The following is a 14,423-nucleotide window of genomic DNA, read 5'->3' on the forward strand; positions in this document are numbered from 1 at the left end:
TTGCAATATTTTACAAAACATATAATAGACCGGCCCAATTAGAAATGATCTCTCACAAGAATTTGTGTTAATCCATTCTTTACCTTGGCACCACTTTAATAGAACCATGAGTGTCAACATTGATGCTCTCGATACTTAAACCTAGTGTTTGACAAAAATTTTAATCGACTTTGGAGTTTTAATTTTTAATTAACTTTTAACTTAATAGTCCACTTTTTCTCTGATAAACAACTAAATAAAAGCCAATACATGAATTTACAAACCATTTTCTTAAACAATCAACTTATCCAACTATCTTAAACGTCAATAAAAAAGTCATTACTTCCGTTGATCAAATAAACCAACTAACCATTAGTCAAACTCCATCAGCATTTATAAGTAGCTCAATAATGATAAGTTTGGTTCAGTTGATAGTTTTAGCAACTTAACCATTGTATCATGTCTCAAGCCCAAATCGTCTTTCATAATATGGAATGCTGGAACCGTACGATCAAGTGTACGCAAGATGCATAGTTTCAGTCCAACAGCATACAGGGTAGCAATGGGAAGGAGATCTGATGCTCAAAACCTTCAAATCCAACTCTTGAAAACGAATTTCAACAGTATAATTAGACACTAAGAGACTGATAATGAAGTCTAGCTTGATTATATAAGATTATATTGAATCATCACATATTACTATACTCAAATCAATAGCAATAGGGCATTTGTAAAAAACTTGACTAGAATAAATCAAAAGCAAATTGCAGAGTCTAATTCCAAACTGAATGTTTCCGTGTTTTGCGACTAGTTTGCAGCTTCGATGAAGCCAGCATTCATATTTTTGTTCGGTGATCCAACATCGACATAAGCCTTGAATTGCAGCGATGGACGTCTCCTACGGACCACTCTCATAGACCCCTGCAAAAAGATCCAGCAAACAGCTATAAATAAACAAATCTATCTTTCAATCATTCAAACTACACATGTATGCACCTTGTGAACTTCTAAAAACACTCCTGGTTAAAAAAAGGCCGGAATTCTAAATCTTAACTGTGAAACAGTTCCTAGTTCCTTTATAATGTCAACGTTTTTTCAGCAAACTCACCATATTAAATGTGACGAGAAAAAATTCACAAATCTAAGAATTAACACGTTACACATAACACCACCACAACAAGATTGAATGTGACTAGAATAAGCCACATTTGCTTCATATGTCAAGCCATATATCAGGAAAATGATACTGCATTGCTACATAGCAGGACAATGTGGCATCCCCATCCGCTATATTCATACAACCTTGAGAGTTGAGCACACACTATCTATATGGTGGAGGTTGAGGCAGGTTAGCTAGGGTGCAGGTGAAAGCCTAAGCGATACCACAGAGAGGAGAAGGCAAGACAATCCAACATGTTATAATAAGAAAGTGAAAAATCCTGTCCAAGCTGAGGTCAAGCTTTTTGACGGCAAGTGCCCAACGCTTATATATTAAGCATGTTCACTACAACACTAAGGAGCAAGTGTAATGGTAAAAAACCAAGCAAACACAATACACATTTCATGATTCACATATATAATACAAGGGGTTCTGAAACCACAAGTAACGTAGCAAGTGCAATGGAAGTACACTTACCATAGTGTAAGGGCTGTATCAATTACGTTCAACATGGCATCAGCGTTTCAAAAATGTGTCAAAAGAAATAATTGAAACACCCCTTTGTGTCTCTTTCTCCCTCCCCCTCTCTCCCTCTAATCAACCCAGCTTCTACCTCTCAATTCTGGCAACATGAGATGGTGAATTATTCAGTTTTGATTACTTGAGGATCAGTCAAGTTGTTCTCGTTCTTGAAAGAAGATTACTCACTATTGTTATTATAGACAGATTGTCAACCATGCATTTGACAGGATCAAAAAATTTCAAACAAAATTAAGTTACTCTAATGCTCTGTATTAATTGCACATCAACATTGCAACTTGTGCGAAACAGTAGTGTGCTGTTATTAAAATTGTGAGGCACATGTATTTCATTACCAACATCACAACAGTTTATGTTCAAAAAGTAGGATTGATTTGACCATTTTACAATCTATCCACTACTGATTGGGTCGTTATACCCTTAGTTATAGTAAGCGTGAGGTGCTCTTAAGGCACAAGGGGTTGTGCATCACCTCAACACGTCTCTAACATGCCTTGATACAGTTTTAGAAAGCAAAAGTCCATGCCAAACCATGTACCTTCAAAAAAAATTTCAATTTGGCACCCTAGTCCGGCAGCCTTCAAACGTCTCCACACCGCCTGTGAACTTCTCTAAAACCCGTTAAATGATCAGCTCTTTCAACATTTTCCTTTCTACTTTGTTTCAATAATCTTACTTTAGTCTTATTTCATAGCATATTATATTTGCACCTCAGTCTCTTGGTAGAAAAAGCAATAGGATGCAATAAAGAAATGTGTATACTCTTTCTTGTCGGATGATTGCATCATCCATTCAGTCTTTGGATGTCTAAAACTTCAAAGCCTGATAATAATAACAATAAGCATTCACTAAGTCAACCTTCCCTAATCTCTCTTTTCCTCATCCCACCAACCAAAGATGCATGGGGCGCGCAAACAATAACGTACCAAAAGGTCAGATCGAGTTAATTTTTTCCAAAAGGCATTTAGCCTACTCAAGTGATTTTTGCAATCAGCTAGTGAGAAATGATGGCAAAGTATGCAGGAATCCAAAAACGGCGTAGATATTACTAGGATATAACTTCGTTATTATTTTCAAAAGCTTACTGAGCTGAATGTAATAGCCCTAACGACAAACTTATGTGGGGTGACAGGCTAGCTAGCCTTATTATAAGGCTAAAAAAGAGTGGAAGCTGACTGCTGAACTATGGCATTGCTATCACAATTTGAGTCCTGGTGTGCTATCCTCGTATATTCATAGTATAGAGTACTTAAATAAATGTGTTCGCTTTCTTTTGTGTTGATAATTTGACAGTAACAGTTAATGTGCCTCATTTCACTTTCACCAGATGGATTCCACAACTGTCATGGCAAACACACAATTAAAGAGACCCCTTTAACATGGCTTTTAAAACTTTTGATAAGCCATTTGGATATATGATTATCCTGACAAGAGAATGTGAAATTTGATGAGTCGCTTATCAGCACATTCTAGCATCTTCATCCGAGAGAAACTTAACCCTGAAAGTCGGATACACCAGTTTGCCTGGATCTTCTTCTAAGTTCTAACAATAGACAAGCAAACATCCACTATTTTTCAGAGGATGGATAAAAAATTAGGAACCAGATTTTGAAAGAAAGACTAGGGGTTGCTCTCATCTCTACAAAGATGTGTGAATGTAGATTGCGATGGTTTAGACATGTGCAATGAATGACTCCCAAACAGCCGATGGAGATAGAAGTTGCAGTAGGCCTAAGAAAATACGAGAGGACACATTAGGAATGACATGAACAAGTTCTCTCGGGACTTGAAAAGGGATAGAACTAGTTAAAGACGACATATTTGAGTCCTAGACCTTGGATAATCACTCACGCCAAAACCTAAGGCTTGTTTATTGTTCCGACCTTTATGATAGTTTTCATATTTCTTTAGTCATGCTTTTAGCCTTAATTTTTATCTTAAATTGTGGGTCGAATTTTTTTTGCCTTGTTTTGTCTTGCTTCGCTTTTCTTTGCAGGTCTTTCTCGAGTTGAAGGACTCTTTCGTTGCATCCTCCTTTATGGGTATAATTTGCCTTTTTCATCCCACCCCAGACCTTGATCGTGAGCGGGACTATACTGAGTATGATGATGATGTATCAGAATTACTTCTTTTGACAAGTAAATTACCTTTAAAACTTACTTGACCTTGGAATATTTAGCTTAATTTAAGGATAACCAATGGAAAACGAAAGAATTCCTCCACCTCTACTTTTCTTTCCTTAATCTTTCTCATTTCCTCCCCTTGATCCTTTCCCTTCCTTCCTAAATTCAAACAAGTTGTTTAAGTTGTTGCAAATCATATAGCAACATAAGGCATTGTGATTTTTTACTCTTTTTCTAAGGAAATCTTTCAAATTACCAAAAATGCTAATCTTAGACAATAATTCTAGCATGGTACATTACTATTCTATTGATTTGACTCATGTTATAACAAAGGCACCACCTCAATGCCTTCCATCACGTACCCATAAAGAAACCAGGATATTAATTCACACAAGTTATACACCCTGACAAGTGACAAGTAACAACATACACTTCAACTATCAAGCCCAAGCATCCAAGTATCCAAACAATTTTCCAACTTACTATAAACAAGAGAATATGAAATGAGACGATCTCATGGTGATACGTTTCTATTGGGCTGAAAACATATACATTTAGTGTATTAAAGTAACCACTTACGATTTCAAACTGATCAATTAGATAAATGAATTAATTATATGGTCTTGTCTCATAGTGAGATGGTCTCATACAAGACGAATTGAAAAAAAATTCCACCTTAGTACCTGACTGACATTGCACCAACATGAACTTGCCTAATAGCACTGGTGGTTGGTCAGGTAAGGAAGTCGATGTAAGCTGACTTACCATTGTCATACCAAAGTAATTTACTGGTAGGACAAATTGTCAAAACTCAAAACCACCTATAAAATTTTTGATTTTGTCACCTTATAAAGAAAACTAATCAATCAAAAACTACCTAAAAATGCTTGCATTTGAGTTGCAATTGCACTCAAATTTCCCCCAATTCTTTGATTTATGTCTCTAGCAGAGAAAGTATACAAACAAGGATCAGTATCAACTATTCGAACAGATGGAAAAAAAAAGGAAATATACTGACAATAAAGGAAAAACCACTCAAATTTCACCCATCTATTAACTTTTTTCAGTTGCAAAAGTATCCAAACAAGGATCAATTTCAAGTGTCAACTATACATCTGAAATTAAAACAATTGATAAATCAAGAGTAATAAGAGAGGAGAAGAGGAATTACTAATGTAAACGATGTTGGTTAAACGACGACAATATCCTTATCTTTCAAATTAAGACTCTCAATAGTGAAACGATCCTTGAAACCCCCTCTTGCAAGTTGAAAATGCCCTCGGAAAGGAGCGAAAGCAATATAACCCGCAACTGCTACAGCATAACCTCCTTTTACTCGTTTAACATAAAACCCTTTCACCTGAGAATTTGTCCTCCAAATCTTACGTAATTCCATGGAAACTCTCTTTTGTCTATATCTTCTCGGAAGAACAAGTAAAGGTTCACCAGCCACCACATTATCAGCATCTGCAGATTCTGCAACCAAGTCATTAAACCTTCCATAAGCTCGTTCTTTCGCAGTCAAATCACCAGCTACTAAATCAATGAAAATCCTCTCTAACATAAACTTTCTAACCACTGTTTCACCAGCAACTAAATCCATGAACCCAACCTTATTTTCAAATCGAGTTTTTGGATTGTTTTTCACACCAATAAGCTGGTCTTCCAAACAAGTTCTGGGAGTTCCAATTCCAGAATCAACCAAGAACATTCGTTCATTTAAGCGTAAGACATCGGCTTTTAAGGAAATGCCATTAGTTAATTGGAAACTGGTATTAGATTTTGGAAATATTCGATTCATATAATAACTTGTGCTGTTGATGGAATTGGGATTTTGAGATGATGATGATGAATACGATTGAATATTATGGAGTGAAAAATTAGGGTTTAGCGGTTCATGGCTATCACGGGAAAATGGGGAGAAGTTAACAGCATTAAGATAGAAAGATCTGAGATACAAAGGAGTAGCCATGCGAGAAACCTCCATTAATCTGCTCATTTTTGTATAATTTTTACTTTTTTTTTTGTTTGCTTGAATGGCTGAGATATTGAGACTTGAGAGGGTTTGTTGCAAAAGAGAAACGGAAAATGACGAGGAAAGGAGAGGGAAAAGGCCGGCAAAGAAGTGAAATATGCACGTAAAGCTCACGTGTAAATTTTTACATTTTTTTTTTATTTTTACATTATAACAATAAACTTTTGCGAATGATTAATGGTAAATAGTAGAGCTGTTCATGGGCGGGTTTGGGCGGGTAGCGGACCGGATATTTGCTATAAAATCTACCCGCGGGCACAAATATACAAAACCGCGCCCGCATTTGAGGGCATAATTTTTTGTCGCTACCCGCCCATTTTTAAAGCGGGCGGGACCCGCGGGTAGGCGGGTATTTATTACATAAATATCAAAAATATAATACAAAATATAAAGTTGGGTTTTGATAATAATTAAAATACAATACATCGTCCAAAATACTCCAAATACGTAAAAAGTTTCAAAATACTCGAATTACATGTATATAAAAATACATAAAAAGTTTCAAAAAACTTAATCAATGGTAACACAATCGTCATCTTCATCCTCCTCTTCATCTTCTTCTAATTTTCAGAGTGTCCGTTCGAATTGGTCAAACTATATCGCTCGATCGAGTGGTCAAACTATATCGCTCGATCGAGCCAGTATCTATGCACTTTTTTGGAAATTCACGGAGAAAAAACTTGGGCAAACATGACTTTGTGCTCGGTTGAGCCTACGACACCTTAATATGTTGCAGAAAGCCAAGAATTACCAGCATGCTACATTGTGAACTGATACATAGCAAAATACAGTGTCATAAAATGATTATCATAAAGCTTTATCTTCAAAGCACTAAAAAAATACAAATACAAAGATGGAAAAAAATATGAATGGGAAATCATTCATCAATAGGTAAATATATTTCTAAACATGGCTCACCATAATTAAACATATTCGATGTACCTTGAGAGAGTACCCATATAATAATAATAATTAATAATATTTAAAATATATTCAACTTTTAATAATAAAGAATAACAAAAAGTATTTTTTCTTTTGGGTAACTTAATATAATTGATTATTAAAAATTTAATATATATTAAACTAAGCGAGCGGGCGGGTATACCGCGGGTATTTTTTTGTGTCGCTACCCGCCCATTTATCTTGGCGGGCGGGTATTACCCGTCCAAACTTAATTTTTTTTTAAAAAACGTTGTCCATGCCCGCCCGTTTTTCGAGCCGGGCGGACCGGGCCTGGCGGGTAGCCCACCAATGAACAACTCTAGTAAATAGTAAATTTTTTAAAAAATTTTACAAAATAGCATTGTATTTTTTTAATTTAAATTGACGTAATATTAATGCTAAAAAAATATTAGATTATACGTTAAGTTGCACAATATTTTGAGATCTAAAAATAACTCGAAAGAATAAATAATCTAATTCCAATCCATCTTATTTATCGTCATATTTTTTCTTTTCATTTTTTAAGTATGCCCCTCCCCTCATTAATTTCCCTCTCACCTTGTTAAACTCACTTTTTCAATATTCGAAAAAAAACAACGTCAAATAAACCAAATCGCATCAAAAAGTAATTTTAAACTCTAATGTGCTTGAGAGTTTAGAGAAAAAACAGCTTTTATATAAGATCGTCTCAAAATGAGACATATTGAGTCCAAATCCAAAAAAAAAATGTTTTGAATTCAAAGCGTCAATTTTAACATTCAAAATTTTGATGTGTTTTGAATTCAAAGTGTCAATTTTAACGTATAAAATAATGTGTTAAGCATTAAACATTAAACATTTTAAAAATTAGTATTTTATGTAAAAAATAAATGCATTAGTTAATTTAATTGGACTTATTAGTCAAATAAAAAGATAATTTCGACATAAAATTGTCTTAAATGATACATTGTGTATATTTAATATCTAACTAATTAGGCTAGGTATTAATGAACATAAATCACATAAACTCAAAATAAATACAATATATCTGCAATTCTTAGTCAACAAAGATCGAGTTAGTCATAAAATTCAAATATTAAACTAAAGCTTGTATTTAGTCCTTAAAATTTTGACTTGTTACATTTTATTTTATATAAATATAAATATAACTTAAAGTAAAATTTGTCCTAACTCTAATTTGGAATAAAGTAATCCAAATATTAATTTAAAACAATTTACTTCCTCCGTCCTATTGTATAGTGTTTTCATTAATTTATTTATAAGAAATGTGATTGCACAAAAGGATTTATGAACAGTGATTTTACAAATTCCCAAAAATTAATTTTCAATTCAAATCACACATTTTAATTCCCAAATTTAATTCACGTACCAAAAAGGTGTAAGGATAGTGATGTCCTCTTGTTAAGCCGTGATAATTGTCACATAATCATCATATGATTTTACTGTGTGGTGACCTATAGACCCACATATAGGGGTGTTAAAAATCAAATATCGGGTATCCGATTTTTTCGGATACCTAAAAATGCGATCCTGTTCCGAACGGGATTAAATCGGATATCCGAAATTCGAATACCCGGTTTTATTATAATGTTTTTTTATTTTTTATTTTGTTGTCGTTCAACAATACTTTTATTTATCCCCGTTTTTACTTAAAATATTTTTTTATATAAAATTTAAATACAAACTCTCTACAAATATTTAACTTAATTAGTCATAAAAGATTAATTAAGAAAATTAAAGAATAATATTAATGTTTATTAGTTTAAATAAGAACAAACATAAAATTCAAATACTAACTCTCTCAAAATATTCAACCCAAGGTTAGCTTAAGAGATACCATTATCATTTTATTTACGAAAAAAAGTAAAATAAATAAATAAAATCGGATACCGAACATCCGATTTCCAAAAAATGTGACCCGAATCTGAATTCAAAATCAGGTATCTGATTCGGATAATCTCATTTGCGAAAATCCGAAAAATTATCCGATTCTAAAAATCAAATATATCAAATTTAATAAACCTTGACTTACATATAACACTTATCGAGTTTATTATTTTCTACGTTTATTATTTTCTACGGATATTTCATGATATACCATTGAGTTTCTTCGAAATTCACCATATACCACATGAAATGTTTTAATTCACCATATACCATTGAGTTTACGTCCGTTAGCACAGAATACCATTAATGACAACTGCCGTCAGTGTGCCGTCAACACTTCCTTCCTCTAGGGTTCTCTCCATTGAATTCCTCCATTTCCCTCTCTCTCTCCTCATCGAGAAGGTACTAATTTCTCTTTAATTTTTGAATTTATCATCAAGAAAATTAAATTCAAGTTTCAAATTTTAATGGCTCTTCCCTTCTCGTAACGCCATTCACTCTCAGGTGTTGGATTTGTATATTCGTAGTCCTACTGAAAAACCCATCAATGAATTTACCTCTAAGAATAGATTGAAGAAGATTTTGAATTCTAATAAGCCACCTTTTCAAAACCATGTTTTTCAAGAGGTATTATTGTTGATTCTTGAACCCATTTTTGAGTCTAGATTTTCTTCAAAGTCTCATGCTTTTCGCCTTGGTAAAGATGCTCATACTGTTATTACGACAATTAGAAGTAATTTTGCTGGATATCTTTGGTATATAAGAGGTAATTTGAGTGAGATATTGGTGAATGTTGATAAGGGTTTAGTGATTGAACCATATTGGTTCAGATCTTGGTAGCTTTGCGTAAGTGGAAGAATGAACGTGCAGCATATTGTAATTTTGAACCATGTGCATATGCATCTTCCAAGTCATGTGTACCTTCTAAGCACAATTCAGCCCATGATTCAACACTTGGAGATATCTATGAAGATGTAAACCATGTAATAAATAATAAACATCACAAGCAAGAGCATCCCCACAGAAACCAACATACAGAACAAATTCTGACATCAGAACAACACAATAGCACAACCAGCGAACAACCCAACTTGCACGACACGTGGAGGCCAAACCGGTGCATCCAGAACTTGAGCTACAGTAGAAATGAAATATTGGCACATGGACCTAGCCATTAAGGGCCAAGAACCCTATTAATAACTCACACAACGCTCTGAAATCCGTGTGCTAGATCATGTAGTCAGCAACCTTTATACTAGCTTCTGTATCAGCCATGCAACAGAACTTGTTCAATATCGATGACCAGGCCACCTTGACGGAGTAGTGCAGAAGTCACCGGAGGTCAGGGGAGGAAATCGAGGGTAGAATTGGAATCTCTCCACATGGGCCTTGCTGTCATGGCCCAAGAACCCTCCTCAAAATAATTGGAAGTGCATGAAAAATCGAGGTGAAGTTCGGGCATTCAGCAGAAGAACACTGACAGAAGAGCTGCTGTATTCTGATTTCTGTTTTGATTTTTAATAGGCACGTGTAAACCACGAGGCAAGTGTTGACGACACACTGACGACAGTTGCCATTAATGGTATTCTGTGCTAACGGACGTAAACTCAATGGTATATGGTGAATTAAAACATTTCATGTGATATATGGTGAATTTCGAAGAAATTCAGTTGTATATTATGAAATATTCGTATTTTCTAAAACATAATACGCTAATTTAATGACGTGAGATATTGTATTTCCAACGCCTCTACCGCTTTATTTGACCATTGTTCTTCAAATTTCGAAACTCGACAATCGACAGTTGCTTCATACCCACACTCAACACTGAGCCCATGGCCGCTGAGCTCCGAAAGCTCTGCCATTCCAGCTCCCTCGGTAGCCGAGCCTCTTCTTCTCGTAAAAACCCTACAGTCACAGGAGATACTTAAACAAGACGACGCCGTTTCGCCTCATCTCTCCGACTCAGATGACCGCTCACGTGATCACCGCTCACCCTGTTTCATCTGCTCCCTGTTTTTCTCCGAAGATTCTAGAAATTCTCCTTCTAAATTCTCCCTTTTCTTCATCATCTTTCTTGTCCTTACTGGATTCGTCTGCGTTTCTTCCATCATTCGTCGCTTGGTATGCTCCTTTTCAGATTTACTACTATCTTTCTTTTGGATTTAGTGTCATTTTTTTGAGATTTGGTTTCTGGGTTGTTAAAATTTTGATGTGTTTTGTTAATAATTTGTTTTTACTTGTTATTATGCTGTCTTTTTTTCTTTTTAAACAATGTGATGGGAATTTGAGATTTTTGATTTATTCATGGGTTGTAACTTCACTAACTTGTAAAAAATTTTTGCTTTCAATTATTGTTTTACAAGTTCTGAAAAAGGGGTAACTTAGAAATCTTGATGGTTGTAATCAATAATCATAAGATAAAGAGAATTATCAATTGTATAGCTTAAATTTTTGATAGAAATGTTGTTCAGTCACACTTTTTTCCGGGTTTTATTTGATTTTGGTTATAACAGAGATCTTGATTGTGGTTAAATTTTGATGCTTTGTTTCTTTTACGTCGTAATTTCTTTTCCCAATATAGTATCATGCTGCCTTTTTTTTTTCTCTTATAAATTTTATGGGATTGAGATTCGGAATTGTTAGATTGTGTATAGCAGTTATATGTATTACAGTTATTAGTATAGGCAAGTATTATAGCAGTTACCAGAAGTAAGTATTATAACAGTTACCTGAAGCAATTACTTATTAGAAGCAGCTTCTGGCAGTTTCTTTGAACCCTTGTATAAATGAATACCATTACAATTGAATGAAAACATAACACAGAAATAATATACACCAAAACTTGGTGAAAAACCAGAAATCAGGAATGTTATGCTTTGTAACTTGCAAAAGATTTATGCTTTTAATTACTTCATTACAAGTTTTGGCAGTTGGGTGAACTAGAAATCTTGATTGTTGTAAACTTGTAATCATAACATTGTTAATTTATAGTTTGAAATGTTGTAAGAATGGTGTTTGCTGTCTCTTTTTTGTTTTTATGGGTTTTAACTGATTTCTCGATGTTACTATTTTACAAGCACTTTGATTGTGATGAAGAAATTCAGAACATGCTTTACGGCATAGCTTAAAATTCTGTTAGATATGGTGTGGCAATGTTGCTTTTGTGATCCTTTTCAACCTAAATTGTTGAACATAGTTGTTATTAACTCTTCAACATTGCTGCTTGCTTAGCTGTTACATTGGACCTTCACCTTGTACTTTCATTTTTATGTTTTGTCTATAATTCCTCACAGTATTATACTTCTCTAGCTACTTGTTGAACAGAATTTTACCTGAGTTCATGTGGTTTCTGTGTAGATATGCAATGCAGTGGTTGTGGCCAAAATATTGAATGCGACACTTATATTGCCGGTGTTGAAGCAAGACCAGATTTGGAAAGACCAGACGTGAGGCACCTTAATTATATTTTTCACTTTTTAAGGCTGTGTAAATCTAGCATCTCCTGTTAAGTGACTGAATTTGTCATTTTATCCTAGATTTTTGCCCTTTCTACCGTTCACGAATCTTAGTAATTTATTAATTTTTCCAAGTTGGTACAAATGGTATTAGTTTCGTCTGTTTAACTTAATAAGAGATTAAGTGCTCCCTTGTCTACTATCAGCGTTCATCCACTTCAAACTCTGTACTAACCTTTTAAATAGGTTCTCGTGTCTGTGTTCAGTAGGATTTAGAGAATAAGAGTTTTACCATTATTTTTCGCAAAGAGGTTATTCTTTTACTCAAGGGGAAATCTTTGTATAAAATATCCCTTTTTTATTCTGTAGGAAATTTGAAGACATATTTGACGTTGATCATTTCATCGACTACTTAAAGGATGATGTGCCAATTGTTCGTGATATTCTTTTACTTAAAGGTTGTGTAAACTTGTCAATAGGTGGAAACAAATAAATGCTTAATACATTCATTTAGTTTCTTATTTGAGTGTGGATTTGCAGAATGGTTCCCATTTATAGCAATTAGCTCTTCAGAAGCAGAAAGAAGGCCGGTGCCCACTTGAACCTGGGGAAGTGGCTGTGACGCTTGACCTTATTTTTTCTTTTGTGTATGGTGGGTAAGAGAAGCTTGATGCCTTGACCTTATTTTTCGTTTAATATCTAGTGCTTGTGTCCAAATTCGACTCTCCCTAGTCCCTACCGTGTTTGATATAGGTAAACTCGGATTTTACAAGTGTCTTGAACAGCATAACAACTTTTCTTAATCCCAATGTCATTAAGTTCACTCCCATTTTACTGGGGGTTTGGGGGTTGGAGCCTTGGAGGTACGAAATCTTACTCTTGTCAGTGATAACAAAGAAGTTGTTTCCAGTTGATCTTTTTTTATTCAGTGGTAAGTTAAATTCCTACAAGCAAGGGGAAGAGAGAATTAATCCTTCTGTAGAAGGTGGTGACAATCGATCCCTTGCCGCAAAATTGAAAGGAAAAGCCTTCAACCAATAGGCTAACTCAGGATTATTGTTTCCAATTGATCCTTGGTAGCAAATATCGCGTGCATCTTCACATACATAAGAAGTGCACATGATTTAATGAGTCATGTTTATATAGTTGATTATAATTTGAAGCCAAAGAACTATTTTTGGCCACCCTTCGAAATAAGAGACATTATCTTGAACAACATATTGGAAGGAAAAACATATAGATAGAGGGAGAAGTAAAAAATTATATGACGCATACTTGCATGTAGGCTTACAATAAGGGATGTAACTAGCTAAGTAGTAAGCCTCTGAAGTAATTTAACTTTCTGTAATGTGAATATTTGATAGGCATGTAATCCTTTTGAAATCAGGAACATGTTATATGAAACAGCAACCCTTCAATAGTTTGTGCCCTGGCATTTTAGACATTTGTTTATGTGGCCATGCCCATCAATTGTATCTTTGTCTGGATAACATTCTCAGGAATTTTTACATACTACACTTCAGTATGATTCCAGAAACAAGTCTGTTCATAATTTAGAAAGAAAATTTTCATTCTGATCATTAATGAATACAGCTGTACTCATTCTTTACCTAAAATCATGCTGAAATTGTACCAATTCTTTTACAGGTGACAAAAGAAGAATGGGCAAGTAAGGAGGAGTTGGATGGGTTCAGAAAGCATGTCACAAGCCTGGCAGTGCTCGACTTCTTGGTTTGCTTGAAGTTCGTTATGACCCATGGAGGTAACGCTAAGCTCATTATTGGCTATAGGCGATACATGGGCCATAAGTTAAGTCCATAAAACCAGACAAGGGCCTCATGTCCAAATCATTTGGGGACCCTTACATGGGTTGGGCTACCTTTGTTGAGGATGTTATTGTGACCCACCAAACAAGGACGGGTTTACCAGAGGAAACCTTTCCTAATTATGATCTATGGGAAAACCCTTTAACCCCTTGCATGTATTGGGCATGAAGAAGAGTGCACATAAATAGAGTTTGAAATCAGGTTTCGCTAACGAAAAAATTTCGGAGTCCCTAGCTCATAGCAGATGCTTCCCATTTTCAGATGAGTTTTAAGGATCATCTTGCGGGAATTGCTGTATTGACGCAGTGACGCTCTTTTTTTCGAGATTATGTTTAAAAGTTTCGTGCAGAAGTCGGACAGAATCTGGAGGTTTGTGAGTAGTATTCAAAAGGAGACTGGAGTCTGTTGTCGCTATTTTATAAAGGTTGATACAGAGGACGTGACTCGAGAGAGAGGAGAGGGGGGGGGGGGGGG

General features: G+C 34.9%; 2 protein-coding genes across 2 annotated transcripts; one reads left to right on the forward strand and one right to left on the reverse strand.

The window, feature by feature from the left end:
* Positions 1 to 624: 624 nt before the first annotated feature.
* On the reverse strand, positions 625 to 5,908 carry LOC130808715 (uncharacterized). The gene is made up of 2 exons (XM_057674181.1): positions 4,973 to 5,908; positions 625 to 900 (listed from the first exon to the last, which is right to left on the reverse strand). The coding sequence occupies exon 1, from the start codon at positions 5,798 to 5,800 to the stop codon at positions 4,991 to 4,993; it is 810 nt and encodes a 269-aa protein (XP_057530164.1). The 5' UTR covers positions 5,801 to 5,908; the 3' UTR covers positions 625 to 900; positions 4,973 to 4,990.
* Positions 5,909 to 8,971: 3,063 nt separating this feature from the next.
* LOC130808586 (uncharacterized) lies at positions 8,972 to 14,401 on the forward strand. Its single transcript, XM_057674042.1, has 8 exons — positions 8,972 to 9,067; positions 9,170 to 9,451; positions 9,496 to 9,648; positions 10,190 to 10,254; positions 10,396 to 10,789; positions 12,026 to 12,114; positions 12,493 to 12,581; positions 12,664 to 14,401. Exons 1-8 carry the CDS (start codon positions 8,972 to 8,974, stop codon positions 12,723 to 12,725), a joined length of 1,230 nt encoding a protein of 409 aa, XP_057530025.1. The 3' UTR covers positions 12,726 to 14,401.
* Positions 14,402 to 14,423: the final 22 nt, after the last annotated feature.

This window comes from Amaranthus tricolor, chromosome 3 (genome assembly GCF_026212465.1).
Source record: "Amaranthus tricolor cultivar Red isolate AtriRed21 chromosome 3, ASM2621246v1, whole genome shotgun sequence".
Lineage (NCBI taxonomy): Eukaryota > Viridiplantae > Streptophyta > Magnoliopsida > Caryophyllales > Amaranthaceae > Amaranthus > Amaranthus tricolor.